This window comes from Schistocerca cancellata, chromosome 3 (assembly GCF_023864275.1).
Source record: "Schistocerca cancellata isolate TAMUIC-IGC-003103 chromosome 3, iqSchCanc2.1, whole genome shotgun sequence".
Taxonomy (NCBI): domain Eukaryota; kingdom Metazoa; phylum Arthropoda; class Insecta; order Orthoptera; family Acrididae; genus Schistocerca; species Schistocerca cancellata.
In genome coordinates this window covers 271,476,339-271,502,604 of record NC_064628.1, presented here as the reverse complement: position 1 = coordinate 271,502,604, position 26,266 = coordinate 271,476,339, and the positions used below count along the sequence as shown (strand labels likewise).

The 26,266-nt window shown below is 43.4% G+C and overlaps 1 protein-coding gene across 1 annotated transcript in view; it reads right to left on the bottom strand.

Annotated features, from left to right (window-relative positions):
- Positions 1–5,105: 5,105 nt before the first annotated feature.
- LOC126176254 (uncharacterized) overlaps positions 5,106–26,266 on the bottom strand; it is a 63,316-nt gene continuing 42,155 nt past the window's right edge. Inside the window, exons 4-5 of the mRNA XM_049923400.1 lie at positions 17,183–17,328; positions 5,106–5,235 (exon numbers count right to left, since the gene is read on the bottom strand). Coding sequence (XP_049779357.1) covers positions 5,106–5,235; positions 17,183–17,328 — 276 coding nt within the window. The remainder of the gene's footprint in view (positions 5,236–17,182; positions 17,329–26,266) is intronic.

The following is a 26,266-nucleotide window of genomic DNA, read 5'->3' as shown; positions in this document are numbered from 1 at the left end:
TTCACGACACCAGAGGAGCCACATTTGACGGTGTTGTAGTATCAATGGTAATCTGGCCAGAGGCAAGTGTGATTTTAATCGAGTTGCAGTGGCCCCTGATGCCGCAGCTGATTCAACATGTGCCCAGGTTTCGACCCTGGTTGATGTTCATTCGGCCACCACTGCTCACACAGTGTGTCAATCTTGATGTGTCTCTGTACTTCACAGGCATATAGAATCTGGTCTACAGATGTGGAAGTGCTCCACAGACTATTGTAAACTGCGATACATCACCGACACACTGTGCCCAACATCTACTGCAGTCTGTCAATAAGTCAGGCCCACCATGCGACTGTTCAAATGACTGAAACTATTCAAGAGTATCTACCTGACGGTGAGGTGTAATTCTGCCCTAGACTGAATGTTCCAAACACTGTTCACTTCTAAACTCACCATGATTACTGCCTGCAGAGTCAAAAGAGAGGGTGTACAGGTAGACCTCCTGAGCACCGCCTCATCACCTTTGACCATCACACATAATCCACTAACACTACAAGTCCTTAGTATGCACATGTTTTACCCAGATACCACTGAACACAGTTCATGAACGCGCTGCATTTTCTCCAGCACTGTACATTTGTACTAATGAGGACAATATTTCATACTGACGCCTTGTGCGCCTCGTAAGCAAATAATCGCAATTACCTCACAGGCAGCTCATTTGCGGACTCATGTTTACTGGAATGCTTTTGCTTCTACGATATACTTTCAGTCTCGGCATTGTTGATAATGAGCTGCCGATGCAAAGAGTTAAAATGTATGGTGACGCTATCTTAACTATGGTCATGGGATACTGTGCGATTGCTTTGGCCCACAGACTTCTGCTTGTAACACTAGCATGGATACTTGACAGAGTGTCACGTGGAATACTTCTTCGGTTGACAGTAGCTTTTTGCACTGCGTCAGTTGAGGCGTTGCAAGTAATACTAGGAATATGTCCACTTGATCTCCAGATACGGAAGAAAGCAGCAATGTAGTGGCTGAAGAAGGAGCAATATCATGAAATCCTAAATTTAGTAGGAATCTGAGCCACAGCAAGCAGAATATTCAAAATCAGATCTTCCACCTGTGGCAGAAACAATGGGGTGATGCCCAAACAGTGAGGGCACCTATGGTTTTCTGCCAAATATACAGCAGAGACTGGGAATGAGTCACATGAATCCCTCAACAGGCCTAACACACTTCTTGATTGGTCAAGGGCCCCACGCCACCTGCTGAAGACAGACCTCTTACATGCCTGTGGAGAAGGAGGTACGTCAGAACATGTCCGCTGTATGTAAAAGTGGTGATACTGACTGGCAACAACTGAATCGGCACGGAAGACTCGATGTCAAGGAGATACTGTTTTGCGAGACAGAGTGGCAGACCTCAGACAACATTGCTGGTGCTGTTTCAAGAAAGGCTTGGACAGCGCGTGATCTTATCAGTCAGCCCCCGCCTACTACACTACGAGAGGTTGTGACCAAAGTTCGAGAAGCAACACAGCGAAGGCAGTTGAGATTAGCAGTTATGGCAGAAGAACTGACAACACTGTATGCGCAGCCACCGTAACAACGCCAGAGAGGAATTTATTTACATTTAAATTTGTTATATAGGACTTGTCAGGATACATTTCAACAACTACAGGGTTATTACAAATGACTGAAGCGATTTCACAGCTCTACAATAACTTTATTATTTGAGATATTTTCACAATGCTTTGCACACACATACAAAAACTCAAAAAAATTTTTTAGGCATTCACAAATGTACGATATGTGCCCCTTTAGTGATTCGGCAGACATCAAGCCAATAATCAAGTTCCTCCCACACTCGGCGCAGCATGTCCCCATCAATGAGTTCGAAAGCATCGTTGATGCGATCTCGCAGTTCTGGCACGTTTCTTGGTAGAGGAGGTTTAAACACTGAATCTTTCACATAACCCCACAGAAAGAAATCACATGGGGCTAAGTCGGGAGAGCATGGAGGCCATGACATGAATTGCTGATCATGATCTCCACCACGACCAATCCATCGGTTTTCCAATCTCCTGTTTAAGAAATGCCGAACATCATGATGGAAGTGCGGTGGAGCACCATCCTGTTGAAAGATGAAGTCGGCGCTGTCGGTCTCCAGTTGTGGCATGAGCCAATTTTCCAGCATTTCCAGATACTCGTGTCCTGTAACGTTTTTTTCACAGAAGAAAAAGGGGCCGTAAACTTTAAACCGTGAGATTGCACAAAACACGTTAACTTTTGGTGAATTGCGAATTTGCTGCACGAATGCATGAGGATTCTCTACCGCCCAGATTCACACATTGTGTCTGTTCACTTCACCATTAAGAAAAAATGTTGCTTCATCACTGAAAACAAGTTTCGCACTGAACGCATCCTCTTCCATGAGCTGTTGCAACCGCGCCGAAAATTCAAAGCGTTTGACTTTGTCATCGGGTGTCAGGGCTTGTAGCAATTGTAAACGGTAAGGCTTCTGCTTTAGCCTTTTCCGTAAGATTTTCCAAACCGTCGGCTGTGGTACGTTTAGATCCCTGCTTGCTTTATTCGTCGACTTCCGCGGGCTACGCGTGAAACTTGCCCGCACGCGTTCAACCGTTTCTTCGCTCACTGCAGGCCGACCCGTTGATTTCCCCTTACAGAGGCATCCAGAAGCTTTAAACTGCGCATACCATCGCCGAATGGAGTTAGCAGTTGGTGGATCTTTGTTGAACTTTGTCCTGAAGTGTCGTTGCACTGTTATGACTGACTGATGTGAGTGCATTTCAAGCACGACATACGCTTTCTCGGCTCCTGTCGCCATTGTGTCTCACTGCGCTCTCGAGCGCTCTGGCGGCAGAAACCTGAAGTGCGGCTTCAGCCGAACAAAACTTTATGAGTTTTTCTACGTATCTGTAGTGTGTCGTGACCATATGTCAATGAATGGAGCTACAGTGAATTTATGAAATCGCTTCAATCATTTGTAATAGCCCTGTATATAATATCTTTACAAAAAATTTTTCTATGCTGAATTCATATAAATCTATCTTATGTTTAATACAATATACAATTAATAAGTGTTTTTATAACATAATTTATTATGTGCTTGACAGACCTATTCCTTGATGTTGTGATTTGTCACATTTATGATGTCATATTCTTATACAGTTGAGTAGAGCTATTCACTTATACTATAGTGACATTTGTTAAGCACTTCCTCCTCTACCAAGAAACGTGCCAGAACTGCGAGATCGCATCAACGATGCTTTCGAACTCATTGATGGGGACATGCTGCGCCGAGTGTGGGAGGAACTTGTGGTTCTCAATCTTCTTATGTGCTTGACAGACATGTTCATTGATGTAATTTCATTTGTCACATTAATTTAAACATATATTCTTATACAGTTGCGAAGAGATATTCACTTATGCTGTAATAACATTTGTCAAGCATGTGGTTCTTTATATTCTGGTTCTTTATATTCTAATACAGTTGAGCATAGAAATTCACTTACATTGTAATAACATTTGTCAAGCATGTGATTCTTTATAACAATTTTAAATTTATCCTCATTTTCCAGCTCTTTGATATGTTTTGGTACTGCATTAAAAAGTTTGATGCCTTGATTACATACATGTTTCTGACTTTGGGTCCTTGTTACAGCTTGTAAGTGGAGATCTTTACATTGCTGTGTATCATAATTATGGTAGTCTGTATTGGTTTTCATTTTGTCCTGATTTCTTTTGATCACCAACAGACATTTCAGAATGTATAATGATGGAATTGTTAAAATTTTTAGTGTTTTAAAAAGGGGCCTACAATGTGTTTGAGGTGTGCTCTGTGTCATTATCCGGATAGCGCGTTTTTGTAATTTGACGACAATTTGTTTTTCCCCAGAATACTATACCATAGGATGCAATGGACTGAAAATAGCCAAAATATACTAATCTGGTACAGTCATTACTACAAACTCTTGAAATTATTCTAAGTACAAAACACGCTGAATTTAGTTTTAGTGCTAAGCTCACCACATGTTCCTTCCAGTTTATCTTCTCATCAATGTGCATACCCAGGAATTTTGCACACTGTACTCTTTCAAGCTGTTTGCTCTCCATGGTGGGATTTAGGTTCTCATGTTCACTTATTTTTCCATATTGCACATAATTAGTTTTTTTTTTTTGCGTTCAGTGTTAGCTTGCTTGCACTTAATGCCGTGGCCGTGGGCTGTGTCTCGCCACCCAAGCAACTAGAAATGGGGTAACTACGATCGGCTTGTGGCTGCACCGCTTACTGGCACCAACAAGATTCTCTTGGAATAGGGAAATCCTTCCCTTTAACCAGGGAGCCAACAAACAATAGAAGAGGCAGATGCAACCTGACACCCTCCAAGAGCCCAAGAATTAGCAGGCCATGTCTATGGACCAGGGAGCAATGAAATGCATTGTGGAATGTGACAGACCAAAACTGAAGTTATTATGATAGTAGTAGACCTCGATTTGGTAGTAGATGTAGTTTTTATTCATAGGAGAATGCAATTTTTAAAATTTTTTATTGTTATTAACGGTAGAAATAGTCATGGTGACTGGAGGTAGTAATGTGTAGGATAAAATTAAGTATTAATGTGTTTTTCGTAATTTGTGTAAGAATCAATACACCTTGTGTGTAAATTATAGGTAATAAGCAGGAATAGAATGGAATAAATAAGTGAATGCTTTCAGTTGTGCCAGTTTCCCCTGAATTTGTGCTCTGTGTAATGTCGGCAAATCAAAATTACAAACTCAATCTCGACAGTAATGAGCAGAACTTATACACAAATATAGACGTCACACACACACACACACACACACACACACACACACACACACACACAGAGAGAGAGAGAGAGAGAGAGAGAGAGAGAGAGAGAGAGAGAGAGAATTGGCTACTGGGATAAGTCGTTATCAAAAAGAGGAAATAAAATAATGTATTTTGTACTGTCAGGTAATAATGAACATTTTATTTGAAATATATCAGGATTGAATTTATACAGTAATACTTCTTTTGTGATGCTTTCTCTGGTAGTGCCATGCAGGCATTCTGGTATGATTTGCGGCGCTGGTTTAAAGCTGCACCTCACTGCATGGGAACTGTTCACATTTTCCCGATGTCAAACCAACGTCCGAAGCTCGGGTGATCCTCTTCTTGACAGCGTCGGGAACAAGTTCGTTTGAAAATATCTCTTCTTTTATACTGAAAAACAGACAATTTTTTTTATACAGTCACTGGTGAGAATAGTATGTGACAAGGGCTTTTAATGTACTGATTCAGTTGTAAATATCGATTGGTTTAAGACTGCCCTACGGCTGGCACTGAAAACAGTGGAATTTCCTGGGCAATGCATGCGTTTCTTGCGGTGTAAGTGGCCTGTCAACAAAGCCCACAGTTACGCCTTACCGTGCGAATCACCGTAAAGTGCACGGCATAGAATTCCTTTTATTGTACTACATATTACGATATCTTCCTCTTCCATTCTCAGGTGGGACATTATAAGAACAAGTGCGTACATCTCTCATTCTTTTTCCCTCATTGGTCATTTCATTCCTCTCCTCCCCCAAATTGGGAGGGGCTGGTACCTTACGTATTGGTGCTATTCAGCCGTATAATAATACATAAACGGAAGTTTTTGTGTTAAAAGATTAAAATGGAATAATGTCATTCCTTTTGGTGATTTGCTACAGACCACAGTTGGCGACGGCATAGCTGATGCTGAGACAATAATGAGGATGACGACGATGCACGTGGCAAGTCCCTCGAAGTCCCAGTAAATGCTGTAGGGGTAGGAAGGATGGGGAAGTAGGATAGTGACAGATAAGTGGGTTACTTTGCATGTGGGGGGTGGGGGCATTACATTGGCCTGGGAAATGGGATCTGTAAATGAATGCTGGATTTAGAAGAGGCACTAGTGGGTCAGGTGGCGGTGCAGGCTTTAATCAAAGGGAAGGATATGGGGACTAGGGCTATAAGCTGGTGGGATGGGTAATTGTTAACGGGGTTTCTGCACTGAAAAGAAGGGGCTGTGGATATATATTTTATTTCATTTTTATTTTATTTCATTTTTTTTCTTTTCACTTCTCAGTGCTCAGTGAACACGCAAAGACGTCTAGGAAATAGCGTCTTCTGCCAAGTGTTAGGTGCCTACTGAGAGGTTTCGCCTCATTGCATGCAGCCCACATCACAATTCTGGCCACACACTGCAGGGGCAGTCCTCCTCCCTGCAGCGTTTTCGATGGGAGGTGTTTGATCGCGGTACAGCCTGGACTTGGCTCCCTCTGATTTTTATCTCTTCGCTCGCTTGACCGCTGGCTATGAGGACAGCATTTAGGCGCAGACAACGAGCTGCAGACCAGTGTAGGGAAACGGCGGAAAGCACAAGTAACTGCTTTCTATGACGAATGTATAGGGATGTGGGTACCACGCTACGACAAATGTTCAAGTCGGAGCGGAGACTATGAAGAGAAGCAGCTGGAAGGTGTAGCTAAATGTTGCAAACAAAACATCTTTTATTTTCACTGCGGTTTCCAATACGCAACCAAACGGAGGTTGAAAAAAAAAATAGCCTCCGTATTAACTTAATTTTCTTTTCAACCTCCGTAAAAACACTATATATGGAGGGTGAAGAAAATTCGTGGATTTGTCCTGAATACAGTTTCTCACGATATTGTTAGCAGAGTTCCGCAAATTACAGTGTCAGGTGTTTTGTTACAAGCGTCTTCCAGTAAAGATTTTGAAACGTTTCTTTCCCCTTTGTCATGAGTGACACAAGCTTGTGACCCTTTTGAGCGACCCTTATTTCTATACACTCAGTATCTTCTGTTAGTCCAACCTAATTTATTTGTCTGATATTAGGATAGAATTCCATTGTGGCAGTGTTTTGTAAGCAGTTCCTTGGTTACAGGTTCCACACGATACTGTTGTATCCCACGTCACTACCCCTGCTGGGTAGTCTGCACTTCTGAGGTAGCAGCGTACAGCATACCTATATTGAGGCGAGGACGTCGGCGGTTGTCCCCAAGTGCCACTAGGGACGACCACACCATTTCGTCATGCCTCGTCATGTACGCCAATCGCCCATCATGATGACATCACCCCTCCTGTAGAGCAACAGTCTGGGCGCACGTTATTGCCTGCAGCACCAGCCAGTGAGTGGATGCAGTATAGTAATGCGTGAGGCTTTATGACCCGCGACTCAGTGATTCAGCGGCAATTCGTCGGAGGAGCTCATCTTCAGCGGAGCCAAGAGTTGGCGATTCCTCGACAACCAGTAGCTTATCATCGGCATCGGCAGCCAGCAGTCTGTCCTGACTAGTCCTCGGTCAGAGGGCATCAGCTACATAGGCTGGCGCTCAGGTTAGCAAAATGCGGAAGAGAGTTGCCACCAGTCCGAAATCCGCCATCCACAAGTAAACTGGCCGCAAGGGTAGTGTCCACCACAGCCTGGGCAGCGCGTGGTAACTGATTTCGACTGGACAGTTGTTTACTTCTGGAAGTGACTGTGCGTTTGTGGAACTTAGTTCTCGGCCTGGACAGTCTCAGAGGTGTTTAATCTGAACTGGATACACGTTTGTGTGGGTGGTGCAGTAAACAGATGTTCATTTACTTGTTTTAACTATTTACGTTTAATATGATGCAAAAATGAAATGTTCGTATGGCATTGTTGGCTGGGAGGCCCCATTATTCGGGGAAGTTCGGCCGCAAAGTGCAACTCTTATTTCAGTCGACGCCACGTTAGGCTACTTGAGTGCCGCAGATGAAATGATGATGAGGACGACAGAACACCCAGTCCGTGGGGGGGAGAAAATCTCCAACCCGGTCGGGAATCGAACCCGGGCCCGCTGCAGGGGAGGTAGCACGTTACTACTCAGCTAATCAGGCGGACAACGTGATGCAGAACATATAGCACGATACTGCAGTCGTACGGATTAACGAACCTATGAAACACTCGCAGTCAACCAGCCACTTTGAACCGGGAAGAGCACTCACTGGCAGCCAATGAAGAGGAAATAGAGTGGATCACACTGGTGAGTTGTTTCGCATTTCGAGGGTGCACTGTATAGAGTATTTTCACATTTTTCCAACTCATGGTGTTGACTTGAGGACAGTATTACAGGGCATTGAGCTCGTTATATTTCCGAACTGGGGAATTTATAATTTTTCTTGATGGACAGTTTTCTTGTTGGAACTTTTATTTTTGGAACCAACATTCTTGTTGGGTATTTTTCTTGTTGGAACCTTATCTCATTACTCTATCAAGTTGGCTGACAACTGATCTATCGGCAATACATTCCAGATGGCGCAGCAAACTGATTTTACGTTGACAATGTTGAACGTATTCCAGTCCGTTAATTCTACAATGGGAAAGGTGAGTGCTACCCAAGAAAATTTGTTGTAACGTTTCCAGGAACGGAAACGACAGCAACAAATTTACGGACGCCATCAGCTGTCCGCCCATTTGACGCGGCAAAGGTACAATGAGTCAGCTACACCTACAGTCTATGACAACACTTTACAGCATAAGGAACTATAGTTGATTTTATCAAACTTGCTTTCTTTATTGTTAAATGCTTCATGCAACAAAACTTTCTGGGGAAGGATCTGAAAGCTGAATACTTACTGGTGGTGGCGGCACACTATAAATTGTGTAGGACAAACAGGGTTATTTCGTTTGGACGTTACAAACTTTCGGGGATGATGGAAATGGGTAAGTGTGTCAATTTGAGGTAAGGGACTGTGGTCAGGAAACGACCGAGTCAAAATTTGTAAGAGAAAGTCGTTCTGGTACCTCTGACAGTGGAGTTCTTCTACTGCAACCTTTTTGCTTTCCATATTATGAGAGATGATGGCATGGACCAAAGCAAGAAAAAAATATTCATTAAACATGGACTGTAAAGCGGATACCTTAAGAGCTATGAACACTTGTTCATTTTTGCTACTGTTCTGCTGAACAAATGCTCTTAAGGTATACATTTAAGAGCCCATGTTTAATAGCAGGGTGAATACTCAAACTTGAAAAAAAAAGTCTCTGAGAATTTCCCCTTTCCTCTAACCTGAGATAAACTACCCATAAGCAGTAGTTTAACCGCAGTTTTTAGAACATCGATAATTTATACGGAATACTATTCATATAATTAACTCACCTTGAAATACTAAATGGGTTAGTTAAACATTTAAGATTTAGAAAACTAAATAATTAAATATCGGTGAAAGGTTAAAAACAAAGAATTCCCTGAGATTTCCTTGATATATCCAGGTAAAATATAATTCTCGGAGAATACCAGGTTTTCCAGAAAATCGCTATCCTGCATAGACAACTTTTTCTTATTTTGGCCCATGCAACCTCTTTTCAGAATGCGGAAAGCAAAGAGCTTGCTGCAGGAGACACCTACTACCAGAGGTATCAGAACGATTTTCGCTTGTATCTTTCGGCTCGGTCGTTTCCGGACCAGGATCCCTTACCTCAAATTGAGACATTTACCCTTCTCCATAATCCTTGAAAATTTGTAACATAATCATAGAATCACCCTGTATGCTCAAACCTTTGAACAGACTAAGCAAACGAGCGATTTCTATAACACAGAGGACGTCCAAGGCGGCACACCTCTCGGTCACAATGGTCAACAGGACGGCAAAATCTGCCATTGGTCTTAGAACAGCTCCACTCCTCAAACTGGAGGCCAATTAAAATCCTTAGGACATCAACCTACTAAAGTTAAATTTTGTGTTCAGAGCGTCCTGGCTCATGATAGACAGTTGCGTTTTTACAAAACCGTTAAGTACTTATATTGTCAGAAACAATGTCAAAGGCATTGTTTACAGAAACAAAGACAAACCGTCAAGTGCTCTTCTTGTACTGGCAATGAGTTTGAACCTGATGTACACTATTTTGAAAACAGTGTTTTCATATTCGTTTTTTACTTCAATAAAGCAATGTTAGTAGGTGTTGACTAAATGGGCGCAACATTCAGTTCCAACTTGACACCGGTTTCGCGAAAATTATCATAGCAGTCAGAAATTTGCTTTTATTGGTGATCCGCAGTTAACCAATTCACGGCATGGCAAAGAATTATAGTGATCAGACAAAGTGAAAGGTCTTTCTGTGGTGAATGTCTTGTATAAAAACAAAAAAGTGCAGGATCCGCTTCTAGTAGCGAAATCATATGTGTGGGACCGCGCGTTGCGGAATTTTAATCCCCGCCAGACGTCATGGACGTCGAAGACCCCTAGAGATCTCTGCACCATCGCGCCGTAAGCTGTGGCGGCGCGCGCCTCCTGGCCCGCATTTAGTGTAAGGGCGCCACAGTGGAACACGTGGTTCCAGCGGCCAATAACGGCGCCCCCGATAGAGTATTCAAGCGCCTGCATCTCTCTCATCCAGCAAGTCTAATTGTTGCATCAGTCTTAACATATCGCCTCGATAAGAGACAGCGTGTTTACCGTTCTTTGTTTTCATTACTATTGGACGTCTTGGATTCGTTTGGTTGTCTCTGTCACTGCATTGCTTCTTGCGTGTTGTCGTCGTAAGGTTTCTTTCCATCGTCCGTTGTTGTTTCGTGTCCGTCCTTTCCGTTTGTTTGTTTGCTCGCGGGCCGCTCTCCGTTTGGTCCCGCCGCGTTTCCTCGGCCATCCCGCGACCGTTCCAGTCGCGGTTACAACAGGTTACAACAATATGCTGTAGCTAATTTCATGGGACTGGACTTCTTCCCGCAGCTGAGCTTCATGGTACAAGATTCGGGCAAATACATCTGCTTCATTGATGAGAATGTGGATCGCGTACTTTGCCTTGGCTTGAGGCAACAGAGCCCTGGAGTCAGCTTCAGCTCTGTTACACTGTGCCCTACATGAGGACAAACTGGCTTATTCTTGTGGTCTGTGGATACCTACACCAATTACTGCTATGTTGTCAGTATGAACAGTACGGGGACACCTCAAACGGTCCGTGCTCTGGAAGAGATTTTCGCCCTGGAGGGTCTCCCTACAGCCATTGTTACAAATTACGCCACACAGTTCATTAGTCAATAATTCGAGTCTTTCTGCATGGCCCTTAGTATACAGCATCTCCACAGTATCATTTCAACAGGGCAAGGTGGCGTGGTTGAATGCTTCATTTGGACATTCAAGGAGAAAATGAAGAAATTCATGGCTGTTATGCTTTGGAGGACTTTCTGCAAATTTTCTTTCTTTTTACAGAAACTTGCTCCACAAGGACGCATCTTCAGAGCATATGTTGCATCGTCGGTAGATGAAGTCCGTCCTGTCCCTCGTGGCACCCTGCCAGCGGGGGAATACCGTCATCAGAGGATTTGGCAACAGAAAACGGTCTTCAGGCCAATGCCAAGATCTCATATTCAGAGGTACAGTGGAGAAAAGAAGAATGGTAACTGGGGATGGTGGTTTGCCATCCAAGCAACCCATGTACTTCGTATTGATGGCAGATGGAGACACACTGTGGAAACATGTCCACCAGCTCTGGACAAGTGCCAATACATCTCTTATTTCCGAGATATAACCACATTTCAGTCCCACATGCCAGCAATGTGTCAGTCTCAGAAGGGGAAGCTTCAGCAATGGAGCAGCCTCGCAGTCATGACACTCTGCCACCATCTGAGCCCTTGGACGCAGACTCCAGGAAAGTCAACACAGTGGCAGGATGGGGGTGAAGTTTGCCCATTACACCACAGCACCTGCCAAAGAAGAAGAGGCTTCTCCTCCAGCTATTGAAGGGGAGGGATGTTGTATCCCACATCACTACCCCTTCTGGGTAGTCCAAGTGACATCATGCCTACATTTAGGCAAGGCCAAGGATGGTGAGAGTCACGGTAGTTGCCCCTAGATCCGGCCAGCGGAGAATGCACTGTTTCGCTATACTTCGTCACTTCCACCAGTCATGCACAACGATGACATTATGCCGTTTGCGGAGCCAATGGGCGAGGCACATGTTATTGCTTGCAGCGACAGCCAGTCAGGCGGATTTAGTGTAGGAACCCACACTGCTTTATTACTTGTGAACCAGCGAGTCAGCACCAGTTCCTTGGAGGACTTCATCAATGGCGGAGCTAAGAGATGAGGAGTCCTCGACAACCAGCAATTCATCATTGACAGCCAGAAGTCTGTGTTCACCAGTTCTTGGTCACATGACATCAGCTATGCAGGTCGGAACTTTGGTTAGCAACCAGTCCGGAATCTGCCACCCACAGCTAAACTGCCCACGAAGATAGAGATGACTACAGCCTGGTCAGCGAAAGGGTAACTGGCATTGTGTCTGGACAGTTCTTTATTTCTGAAAGAGACTGTTAATTTGTGGAACTGAGTTCTCAGCCAGGGCAGATTCATATGCGTTTGATCTGAACTGAATGTACATTTGCCTGTGTGTTGCAGTAAGCAAATGTTCATTTACTCGTTCTGATTATTAGCACGTAGTAGTGTTGCAGAAGCCATACAACACATACAAGCTTGTAGTAAAGAAACATTACTAATTAAACTATTTCAACTTTTTTGGGATTATTCATTATGAAACAGAAAGTATGGAGTTAGGCGGCCGTGGTTGATAGGAAGTCGATAGCAGTGGAGTTTTAAGAGGAGACTGGAATCCCAGAGAGTCATAGGGTTTTTCGATGTCTAGGGGCAGGAAGAGGGAGAGACGTCTTGTAGCGTCGCTGCTATTATGCGACTGCAGATTTTTGCAGTGTGTTAGCTTATGGCAAGCTGTTTTGGGAGCCTGCAGTATGGCGGCCGGCATGTGGCCTGCTGTATGCGTCATAACCCCACCTGTCGCTAAGTGGACCGTGGGAATGCTCACTGTGGCACGTACTAAAACCACTTATTTACCTCACATAAGAAAATAAATAACTACGTTAAATATTAGCTGTCTTATTCCAAATTAGGTACATGACCTTTTGTTATTCAGACGAGCTTTGTGTCGAAATTTGATACCGCTACCTATAATAGTTTCAGAGATATAAAAAACCTATTAAAAAGTACCTAACCGACACTTACGAAATAAATTCAGATAGTAAGAATAGCAGTTTATATATCTTTTGTTATTTGAAAACAGTAACAGCACTCTGTGTGCCGATTTATTTTATAATGATTTTCAGTTCTAAACTTCCGATAACAGTTTAAAAGGTAATATTTATATTTTGTGTTAGGGTGAGAGTAAATGAGCATGAATGTGAGTGAGTGTGTATGTGGGACATAAGTCAAATTTCAATTCTGTGTTGTATTACACCTTACATAACTAGCAAGTGTTACGCCACCAGGATGTCATGAAAAAAATGTGAATCCCCCTAACTGGCGGATGACGTATGTCTATGAGCGTTTGCTTTTGTAATAAGGCAGCCAGAAAGGTAGTAAGATGATAATCAGTTCTAAAACATAGTTTCCTCTTAGTTTTCGTTTGGTTTGGTTTGGTGGAACATTTGGTTAATACTTGCAGCATGAAATGACGTAGATGCATCTGCGAATGTTGATTGGAGTAAAGCAGATTTGAGTTCGAATATGATCATGAAAGATTAATCTGATTGGCTGTTCGTTTTGATCAACCAATGAGAGTAAAGTCTTTCCCACACATTGGGATGAGTTATATGCCCTGAAAGCAACGGCATTCAGTCAGTCGTGGACTAGCTGCCAGAGGAGAAGGTCATGGTAAACATGTCCGAAAAAATTGTTTGTAAAATGAAGAAAAGATTGCTATATCACGTTCGGTTTGTATCACCGTGCAAGCAGATGCAGTTACGGACAGTTCTGTGAAGTTTGGGAGATTGTGGAGTGTTTGTTGTAGAAAAAACTGTATGTGAAACTATCGGCCTTTGTAAAGAATTCTGCGTGGCGTGTTCAGTATGCATTTACAGAACATTTTTGGCTTGCGTCTTCATTTGAAGAATCCACTGAAAAGGACCGAGTGTGAAACTCATTTCGTAGCAGAATATTGACTGTTGGACTTATCACATTTCTGGATGTCTTGTGTGTGACATAAACTGCATGAACTATATAGTTCAGTTCTTTTATCTTGGCGGTTCGCGCATGCCCGCCCAGACGCGGGAGATTGCTGTGTTGCCAGTTGTACGCGCCAAGAGAAACAGCGCCATATAGTTCGCAAACTTACATTTAGGGGAGAGCGCGCAGTTTATGATGTAAAGCCACCACGGCCTCATTAACCCTTTCGCTGCTACAGAGACGTGCTCCCCGCATTCCGCGAAGTGCGCGATTTGGTCATCATTGCACTGCTCGCCTGTGCAGACACATGATGTTTCAACTGTTTTGACACACTTTAACATTCGATTTCACAAAAACTATTTGGCCCAAAAATTTGATTTTTACACATATTCTTGACTGATACCTTCCCCCATAAATGACTTAATTTTGTTTCGATGTTCAACGCAGTTATTGTGCAGCATTATACACTCCTGGAAATTGAAATAAGAACACCGTGAATTCATTGTCCCAGGAAGGGGAAACTTTATTGACACATTCCTGGGGTCAGATACATCACATGATCACACTGACAGAACCACAGGCACATAGACACAGGCAACAGAGCATGCACAATGTCGGCACTAGTACAGTGTATATCCACCTTTCGCAGCAATGCAGGCTGTTATTCTCCCATGGAGACGATCGTAGAGATGCTGGATGTAGTCCTGTGGAACGGCTTGCCATGCCATTTCCACCTGGCGCCTCAGTTGGACCAGCGTTCGTGCTGGACGTGCAGACCGCGTGAGACGATGCTTCATCCAGTCCCAAACATGCTCAATGGGGGACAGATCCGGAGATCTTGCTGGCCAGGGTAGTTGACTTACACCTTCTAGAGCACGTTGGGTGGCACGGGATACATGCGGACGTGCATTGTCCTGTTGGAACAGCAAGTTCCCTTGCCGGTCTAGGAATGGTAGAACGATGGGTTCGATGACGGTTTGGATGTACCGTGCACTATTCAGTGTCCCCTCGACGATCACCAGTGGTGTACGGCCAGTGTAGGAGATCGCTCCCCACACCATGATGCCGGGTGTTGGCCCTGTGTGCCTCGGTCGTATGCAGTCCTGATTGTGGCGCTCACCTGCACGGCGCCAAACACGCATACGACCATCATTCGCACCAAGGCAGAAGCGACTCTCATCGTTGAAGACGACACGTCTCCATTCGTCCCTCCATTCACGCCTGTCGCGACACCACTGGAGGCGGGCTGCACGATGTTGGGGCGTGAGCGGAAGACGGCCTAACGGTGTGCGGGACCGTAGCCCAGCTTCATGGAGACGGTTGCGAATGGTCCTCGCCGATACCCCAGGAGCAACAGTGTCCCTAATTTGCTGGGAAGTGGCGGTGCGGTCCCCTACGGCACTGCGTAGGATCCTACGGTCTTGGCGTGCATCCGTGCGTCGCTGCGGTCCGGTCCCAGGTCGACGGGCACGTGCACCTTCCGCCGACCACTGGCGACAACATCGATGTACTGTGGAGACCTCACGCCCCACGTGTTGAGCAATTCGGCGGTACGTCCACCCGGCCTCCCGCATGCCCACTATACGCCCTCGCTCAAAGTCCGTCAACTGCACATACAGCTCACGTCCACGCTGTCGCGGCATGCTACCAGTGTTAAAGACTGCGATGGAGCTCCGTATGCCAAGGCAAACTGGCTGACACTGACGGCGGCGGTACACAAATGCTGCGCAGCTAGCGCCATTCGACGGCCAACACCGCGGTTCCTGGTGTGTTCGCTGTGCCGTGCGTGTGATCATTGCTTGTACAGCCCTCTCGCAGTGTCCGGAGCAAGTATGGTGGGTCTGACACACCGGTGTCAATGTGTTCTTTTTTCCATTTCCAGGAGTGTATGTAGTAAACCATTGCACGAAATTTTGAAGAGTTTGCAGAGGTAAAAGTCCATAGTGTATACTTTCCGTATGGTCGATTTTAGTTGCCACTAGAAATTTCAAAAAATTGCATTAAAACGAATAAAATTCATGAAGTAAGACACTTCGATATTGTTCTCAAATAAATAAAATATTGAGCACCGATCAAGGTTTAAACTCAGAACCTTCTGCTTAGCACCCATACACTTCAACCATTACGCTAACACAGCTTGTCATTCAATGTAACTCCCGGAGGACTTTAAAATACCGCGCAAAATACCGACAAACACTGTTGGTATGATTATGAATTACTCACGTTTCGTCGAAGTACAATAGGAAATAAACAATTACCGCTGTTCTTTATTACGAAAAAGCGATTAGTGAGAATGATACAAACACCTTTCCTTGGTATCGCCTGAATTAGGAGGCTTATTGCTTATTTGGTTTAATTAATTAATAGAATATGAAGCAATTGGTATAAAGAATGCTTTTTCCAAACTTTCTATAAAAGAAAGTCTGCTATCAAGACATTGCTTTTGTTCAATTACTTTATTTATGACTGAACGTTTCTAAAACTGAAGACACTCGTCCATGCTCTGCACTGCAGTCGAGCTCTGGCAACGTCGTTCTCTGTTCATTGGCTGACTGTGTTTTGTGACGTGAGATGCGCAGAACGAACCTAAACTCGGCCGCCATCATAAATGACGCGCACTTTAGTAGTGGTTGCGCTATTGACGTAAATGTGGGCTTGTTGACACAATAGCTAAAAGACAATAATAAACATTAGCATCGATAAGCGGACATTTTCAATGAAGGAAGGAAGGATCCCCTTATGCCCGTTAATACTAGTGATTTGCAGGTTTATTTTGTTACCTGAGTTACGCGGACTATGCAATCGTATGGACGATGGTTTTCTTCAACGCTGATTTTAACATCGCCTGCTTAGTACCTACGAATGCAGAGCAACGGTAGGTGAACGAACGCTATACTGAGGTAGGCGGACATTAATTTTGCAGCTTGCTTCACTCAGTGCTAGCGAACATAGTGGCGAATCGCCCCGCCGCAGGCTTTTGTTGTGTTTTTAATACAGGAGGTGTACTAGGTGATGAAGCTGATCATCAGAAGGGAAGCTATCAACGCATGACGATTTTTATTTGTTTGGGTTAAGTCCTTCTACACATACCAAGAATGAAATGGCAAATAACAGCTGAAACGCCAAAGAAAATACTTCTACCGAGTTATAGACACCTGGTGAGCCAAAAGGATGTTGGGTGTAGTATGTATGAAAGCTGAGTACTTACACATCCATGACTCGGCGGTCGAGTTCTGGAGCGTCGGGGCGCTGCATCTCGCAGACGAGTCGCTGCAGACAGGAGGACTCGCGCTGCCCTGAGCAACTGAGGTAGCTGGCCAGTAGGGAGCGCTCCGCCCTCTCCTGGGGGCCCACCTGGGACACAGGAGAAACAATGTGGCTGAAGCATCGGGGCACCGTCTACTGCGCCCTGGTGCTCCACGTATAACAATCGAGGCGATGGTGGAAAAAGTGAAAAGCAGTCGTGGATCAGTTATCAAGGTCTTGCACGACATTATAAACATCACAAAAGTCACTGCCGACTGGGTCCCGTGAATGGTCACACCCGTTGGAAGAGACCGTCGAACTGGGGCAGCAGCTGAAATATTGCCAGTCCAGAAGATTTTTTCAGCAGCCTAATCACCAAGGACGAGTGTGGGGTGTATCATTACGACCCTGAGTCAAAGGACCGTAGCAAACAGTGGAAACAAGTGGTTCACCACCGCCTAAAATGGCGAAGTCTCAAACATGATCGGTCAAAGTGCTTCTGTCGTTTTTATCTGTTGGGGTGGGGCGACTGGTAACACATTACGCTCTTGAGGGACAATCTGTCACAGAAGCATACTGCCGAAATCTTCTGATAAGGTTTCATGAAACAGTCAAAACGAAACATTGCGGAAAGCTGTGCAAGGTGGCGTTTTTGTTCCACGACAAGGCCGCAGCTCATTCCGCACAGGATAGTCACATAAGCTGCTTCTTTGGGATGTTCAAGTATTCTCCTGTCATGGCACCCAGTGAGATCTTTCCTCGGATGAAGAAACCAGACCGTGACAGGCATTTTCAGAATGACATTGAAGTAATTTTCGAGGTGGAACGTTAACTGAACAGCAAAAATACAGTTTTGACAACCAAGGTGTCTCCACCAAGTCATCCATCGTTGGGAAGAACGTCACGGACTGAAGAGCAAATGTGCAGGGAGAGACTAACATCAAGTTTCATGGTCGTAGCTTGATTTTTCTCGAGGTGATAATTAGAGCTTTGTAACTACCACTTGTAATTAATTAACTAAACAAGTGGTTTACAAAAAGCTCGTTCGGCCTATTCTTCAATAGGGAACAGTATGGCAAAATTGCGCACTTAAGACTTAATGAGCGTGTACTCAAGGAAACTTCATCAATTATAATAACACTTCAACTGGCTTTTCTTCTGAATATACCGACCATTGGGGTAAGAGTGCATTTATAGTGGGGTGAACCTGCGTCTGATTAAAAGGCAATTTCATTTTGCACCATGGCTTTATTATGATCGCAGTCATTTATTTCGCACGGTCAACTGATCTTTGCCATTTTCAAGTGCTTACTCATGTTCGTGATATCGTAAAATTACTAGGATATGCGTAATGAGTTGAAAATGGTGCATCGCCGAGTTCAACTGATAATAATAAAATTAATGATTGTGATCATAACACAGCCAGGGTGGAAAATGGAATTGTCTTGTAATACATTTATAGCTGTGGCACCAAATAAAAAATTACTGCACGTTATTATTAAAAAGAGAAAACAATAGTGTCCTTAATTTCTTATTCTACATTTATTTCGAGTACAGTGCACCTTTATATAAAGTACCTTGTTTCTCATCATATAATTGTTACTACTAACACAAAATTAGATTTTGTGTACACTACCGAGACTCGTCAACAAGGCAGAGTAAAAAATTCAAAAACCTATGAAAATATTCCTGTCAGAGGAAATGCTATTCAACAAAGATCACAAATTCAACGTCCAGAATCTTCAGAATAAGAGCCGGACGCTTGTCCACATCTACATCTACATCTACATGGATACTCTGCAAATCTCATTTAAGTGCCTGGCAGAAGGTTCATCGAACCACTTTCACAACTCTCTATCATTCCAATCCTCTGGTAGAACAGCTAATGTTGAGGGCAAGTTTTAAGACATTTTCAGCTATTTAAATATTATTCGTGGTGCAGAGCTGCGCTACGAACGAACGAGCCGCTGCCGTGGCGCATTCGAACTGCATTATATTAAACCAATCATACCGCAAAGAAGCGGACACGTAATAGTAAACTAAAATTATTTCTTTGAGCTTTCGGAATTGCAGAGCAGAGCAGCAGATTTTATGATGTTTTACAGGTTGACGCGGGCTGCCGATGATATATTATTAACAGTGCAAAAAGATAATTTACTTTCATAACATAAAAGAAATCTTGCTGTGCGTAGTTCTGGTCTGGCAAACATTATAGTAAAAACATCTTTTTCTCTTATAATAGTCTCATGTTCTCGTGTTAGTCGTGGTACTTATTGGTGTTTTACTGTTAACAAAAGTCCACTGAAAAAGTTTGATGTTGAACAAACATTGCGTACTGTAACATCAGTATTGATAACGAAATAATTTTCAGTAGCCTTTTCAATAACTGTAAAGTAAGGAAGATATGTTGAACTTTAATGCGAGTTACAGTAACGAAACAATGTTCCTTTAATAGAAAGCCAGATCCAGAATAATAAGAACATAATAAATTTTGTTTTGTTGCAAATTAATGATCCAAAGAAAGTCAGAGCACAACATCCCTAGAAAGTATTTCAGGGCTCTTTTCGTAGCAACGTATTTTATCTCATATATTAGTTGTTACGCGAGCAATAAAATAAAGCAAATAGAGCCAGTGAAAACTTATTTTCACCTCCCTCGTTCTTGTCATTGAGACTTCCCTTTTTTCAGGACCTCTTTTGCAGCTTTCAGCATTTGTACAGTCTCCGTTCTGTTTTTCTTTTGTAAATGGAAAAGTTTCCTCTTAGAAGGTATATAACATCCATTGGTAACGCTCATGGACATTTATAGTCTTATACCACGAAAAAATATAATGGTAACGCGTGCAAGATTATGCACGTCGGAAGTTTGACTCACTTGCAACGCATAAATTTGCCCCGTTTTCCACGACTGCAGTTTTTGCCTGCTTTGTAGCAACATTGGTGTGTTAATATATCACAAGAATGACATTTTAGTACATGACAGTATGGAGTTAAATTTCGTAAGCACATTATTGCCTGAGCTGTAGCCTATTTTCTTAACAGAAAATTTTATATTAAAGTAACGTGAAACTGATCTTGAAGCGTTGCACAACGTTTAGCCCCAGGACAACAACCATACTAGGGAAACGAAGAGAAGTCCTTTCATGCCCAGAAGAGTAACTAAGTGCTGCGTGATTACAAACTGAGATAGAGGCTTTGCGCAGACTTACCCGCCACTCAGACGCACCCCACTCTGCTCTACCAGCACACTCAATTCTTTCAAGAATAGATCTCCCATTTATAAAGCAGCTTCAAACGACTGATTATTGTGTAAATGAGTTAATTTGTTAAATATCTTATGTTAAGCATGTGAAAGCTTTATAGTTGAAGACGAAAACCTCTAATTAAAGTTGTTTTTATTAGTTTCAGATTATTCATTCATATCTCCTGAACAGTATGTCATACAATGATATAATTTTGTAGGCAGATTCAGTGGTACATTGAAACACTGCCTGCAAAGTATGTTGCGAACAGAGTTAGTAGTAAATAAGTAAGAAGTTAAAGCGACATACCTGATGATGAAATTTTATTGCATGAACAGCGAAAGTGTGTAAGAGCGATGAAGAAGTTTCAGATCGAAGGCCGTACAGTACAGAATCGTTATGCCAATCAGGCAAAATCGCCTTGAGCATTAAGGCAATCATCCCGCTGACGCGCCATGTTGAAGATACTCGTTTGGTAAAACACCTTGTCCTGCTGTGTGAAGAAGTCTGCAACTGTCTGCTGCAGATCCTCATCAGACAGGAATCATCGACCATTCAAGGCCTTTTCTAACAGACGAAAGGATTGATAACCGTATGGAGAGAGATCAGGTCTTTAGGGCCGGCGCTCGAGTGTCAGCTGGTCTAACTTCTGCGTTACCACATTTGCGATATGGGGACGTACGTCATCAAGAAGCAGGAGCAGACATTGTTGCTCACCATTCCTCAATGATGGTTTCCTACAGACATGCTGTCCCAAACCTATTTGTTATTCTCCTATGGACTGTTACCAGTGTTTGTCCTTTGGCAGCTAAGAAAAGAATAACAGCACGTTGGCCCTGTGCGGACGCATTTAGTAATGACGTCGCCTTAGTTGACGTTTCCACATTTACCGAACGCGGGTCGGAATGTTACGAATGCCACACTAGTCCCTTGCCTGAGTGTCGGTGCTCATACAGGGTGATTCAAAAAAACTTTTACGAACTGACATGGTACCACAACAAGCATCAATAATCACATAAGAACCGAGGGTCGCAAACGTCACGAGAGGGCGCTGCGGTCACGAGGTCGAAGTTTTGCAGCGAGTGTCCTCTTCACCTATGTGCCTGCGTTCTCACTCGAGTGTGTGATGGACATTTACAACCCGCATACGTGGTAGGATGTGTACGCGTGCCTCACAACGCAAATTTACCCTTAACGTGACGGCTGGCATCGTCGGAGACAGTTTTTTTGGCCGTACTTTCTCCCGGACCGACTTGATGGTAGCACCTTCCTCATACTCCTGCGAGACGTACCTATTCGTCGTCGCATTCGATTTCAGCACCGCGGAGTCCCCGTGCATTTCAGGAGACGGGTGAGGGCACATCAGCAGGTAACCTATCCCGACCACTGAATTGGTCACGGTGGGCCAGTTGCATGTCATCACGATCACCTGTTCTGTCCCCAATCGACGTTTTCCTGTGTGGGTATCAGAAGGGCCTTGTGTATGTTGCTCCTGTTACATCGACCGAGGACCTAGTGGGTAGGATTGTTGCGGCAGCAGAATGTTTTCTAGATGCACGAAGTATCTTTGAGATGGTGCGCCGTTCAATGCAGTGTCGATGCCAGGCGTGTCTCGATGAATCAGGACGAAACTTTGAATATCTCCTGTACTGCGCGTCAATTTTTAGCATGTTACTAAATAACTGCAACGCTGTCAACGCTATTTAGTAGCCCCGGAAGACCTTTGCGACTCCCCACCCCCCGGTTCCTATTTGATTACTGATCTTTATTGTATGTCGGATGTGGCATGCCAGTTTGTAAGCGTTTTTTTGAATCACCCTGTATACCCGCATCGTAGTCGCGTTACGTTGCATATACACTGCGGCAACACCTTCAGGTGGAATTTTTTTAATCTCTCCTTATTTTAAGCGATATCTGAATACGAGGTGCGTTCAAGTTCTAAGGCCTCCGATTTTTTTTCTCCGGACTGGAAAGAGATAGAAACATGCGCATTGTTTTAAAATGAGGCCGCGTTCATTGTCAATACGTCCCAGAGATGGCAGCACCGTACGGAAGATGGAATTTTACCTCCAGCGGCGAGAATGAGAACTGTGTTAAATACTTAAAATGGCGACGTTTTCCTTACTTGAACAGCGTGCAATCATTCGTTTTCTGAATTTGCGTGATGTGAAATCAATTTAAATTCATCGACAGTTGAAGGTGACATGTGGTGATGGAGTTACGGATGTGTCGAAAGTGCGTTGGTGGGAGCGACAGTTTAATGAAGGCAGAACATCATGTGACAACAGACCGAAACAACCTCGGGCTCGCACAAGCCGGTCTGACGACATGATCGAGAAAGTGGAGAGAATTGTTTTGGGGGACCGCCGAATGACTGTTGAACAGATCGCCTCCAGAGTTGGCATTTCTGTGGGTTCTGTGCACACAATCCTGCATGACGACCTGAAAATGCGAAAAGTGTCATCCAGGTGGGTGCCACGAATGCTGACGGACGACCACACGGCTGCCCGTGTGGCATGTTGCTGAGCAATGTTGACGTGCAACGACAACATGAATGGGACTTTCTTTTCGTCGGTTGTGACAATGGATGAGACGTGGATGCCATTTTTCAATCCAGAAACAAAACGCCAGTCAGCTCAATGGAAGCACACAGATTCACCGCCACCAAAAAAATTTCGGGTAACCGCCAGTGCTGAAAAAATGATGGTGTCCATGTTCTGGGACAGCGAGGGCGTAATCCTTACCCACTGCGTTCCACAGGGCACTACGGTAACAGGTGCATCCTACGAAAATGTTTTGAAGAACAAATTCCTTCCTGCACTGCAACAAAAACGTCCAAGACAACGCACCCACACATCGAGCTAACGTTACGCAACAGTTTCTTCGTGATAACTTTGAAGTGATTCCTCATGCTCCCTACTCACCTGACCTGGCTCCTAGTGACTTTTGGCTTTTTACAACAATGAAAGACACTCTCCGTGGCCGCACATTCACCAGCCGTACTGCTATTGCCTCAGTGGTCAAAACAGACTCCTATAGAAGCCTTCGCCGCTGCCATGGAATCATGGCGTCAGCGTTGTGAAAAATGTGTACGTCTGCAGGGCGATTACGTCGAGAAGTAACGCCAGTTTCATCGATTTCGGGTGAGTAGTTAATTAGAAAAAAAAATCGGAGGCACGCACGGGCCGGACGATCCATTTGTTGTGGGTACCTTCCCACTCTGGTATCCTCTATAATGATGAAGTTGATGCATTAGCCAAACAAGCGGCAACCTTAGGCACCGTCCTGGATCTGCACCTTCCTTATACAGACTACTTACGTGAAGTCAAGGATCACGCAAGACAACAGTGGCAGGAAATGTGGAACGTTTCTCAACAGACAAAAGGCGGTTATTACGCAGTGCTACAACCTCGGATTCCTTCACAGCCGTTGTTCATGAGGACACATCTGGACCGATCCACGATTTCTACCATCATAAGACTCCGCTTCAATCATGCCTCTTTCCCACAACATCTACATCGGATCAACGTTTACAGTTCACCAGCATGTGAGTGTGATCCTGAGTCAGAAGCTGATGTCAACCACATCTTATTTATGTGCCGCAAATTTGACCGTGAACGGTTGGTCTTTCTGAAGACATTGCTGAGTATGGGTTACCATCTTCCTCAATCAGCTTCTTCTCTTTTGTGTACTAAAGACGTTCGTCTATATAAAGTGATAGTTAACTTCATCAAGAGTACTGGTTACAATCTGTAGGTTTTAATTGTGTACATAAATTATAAATATGTTTTGCTGATGAAGATATTTCAGAATTGGTGTGAATTGTAAGCCAAGATACTTTTAATTATTTTCCAATTCAATTCAATTCAATTTTAAAACATTATGTACAAAAGTGGAACAGTTAAGCTTTTTATCCTTGCAAATATGCATTTCTGTATTTGTTTATTCAATTATGTGTACATTGTCACTATGTGTTGCCGATGGCTAAATTGAGTACACACTCAAAGGCCAAATAAAAAAAATTAAAAAAAAACTTTTTTCCTTTCATTATTTTGTGAGGGATGACAGAGAGGAAAGGTTCCGAAAACGTTTAAAATTAAGTGTGTAATTTTTGGAAGTCGCTACGTTCATTCTTTCTCAAATATAGGATGAAAGTAGTCTGCGTAATTAGCGCGCTATGAGTTATGCTGGCTCAGAACATATACACAGTTTCTAAATATAATTTTTGGCTTCTTTTGCTAAGCCTTGAGCGTAAGATTATGCCTCTTAATGAGTAGTTTATCACGGCATTTTAAATTTTTTTATTATATGACATAATGAAAACCACATATCTGTTGTCGTTAAATAGAAAACCGTCAACTGGAAGCTGGTGACCGTTTTAGGCGTTTAGTAATACACATTTCTTGACAGTCTTGGAGGCTTACCGGGTAGAATCAACAGAAGAGGCAGAGAAGATCCAAAGAAGATTCATGTAGTAAGCGCAGGTTGTTAAGATGAAAGTCCAGTGCCATAATATACAATATAAGAGAAGCACCGTACATCAAGGTGAAGTTGGTTATTGAAATTCCGAGAGCGTACGTGTCAAGAAAATGCAGACTGCAAATTACTTCGTCCCACAAATCTTACGCAATGCTCAAGTAGTAGTAGTAGTAGAAGGGTTTTGTGGGCGCACGACAGCAAGGTCTTCAGCGCCCGCACTGCTCAAGACGAGAGTATAAGGGAACTACGAAGTTCATATGGAAGCATCCAGGTCACCGTTCTTAGAGACTGGTCGAAGGAAAGGGGTAATGATAGTGGTATAAGAAGTATACTCCGGCACGCTCTATAAGTTGACTTACGTATTAACGTATAACCGTAGATGTAGGTGAAGAAGACTGCGGAGAAGAGCAAACATGTTAATTTCAGGTACAGAATCCTTAACTGGAGATGGCTGAGTTGAAAGCCTTAAAGTAAAACGTTTTATAGGGTAAACCAGCCAAAGGAATACTAGTACCTAGAAATCTGTACGAGGTAATGAACTGCATTTGAATCCGAAAAGTAATAAAATAATTATTTGTTGCAATACATTATATTATGTCGCGAAAGTCAGTTATAACATGTGAAACATTTTAACTAACTTGACTGTGGGTTCCTAGCATTGTTACACAGGGAAACACATTGTATTACATTTTTCACAACGTTTTATTTTACGTCATAGGTTTCGAGTAACAAGCCAGTTTTATAGTTTCATTGTTTCATATATCCTGTGTGTAGTATTTTGATACAGCTCTGGACAGAGAGAACTGATACTTTTAGGACCTGAGATATTACATTTAAAAAAGGAGAGAACGACATCAGAACAACAACCCAGAACTGCTACAGAATGACCAAACGTACTTTTCTTACTAGCCACATCTGGATACTGTAAAGCCAATAAAAGAAAACCTCGTTCTACTTTTTCCCTCTCCCATTCTTCCTGTAATGTTCTGTTAGATTATTTGTAACAAGATCTTGATTCTAGATACTGTGGTCAATACTCAAACATTCTTTACTAATTGCTCTGTAGTAAGTAGTGTCCCATTGTTAATGTTACTTAGGGAGACATACTTATTTAATCTGTAATCTATTTAACCAATTGGCAATATTGTATAATGAGAGTCTCTGTTTTTAACGAGGAATTTGTTAGATTTCGCTTAAAACTTCCCGGCTGATGGCCAATGGTTGATGCACAAAACTTTCCCCTAATGTTTCACCTCCGACTACGGCAGACATCTTCGCAGGTAAAATGGCGAACTGCAGTTCGCCGCTTTACCTCTGAAGATCGGA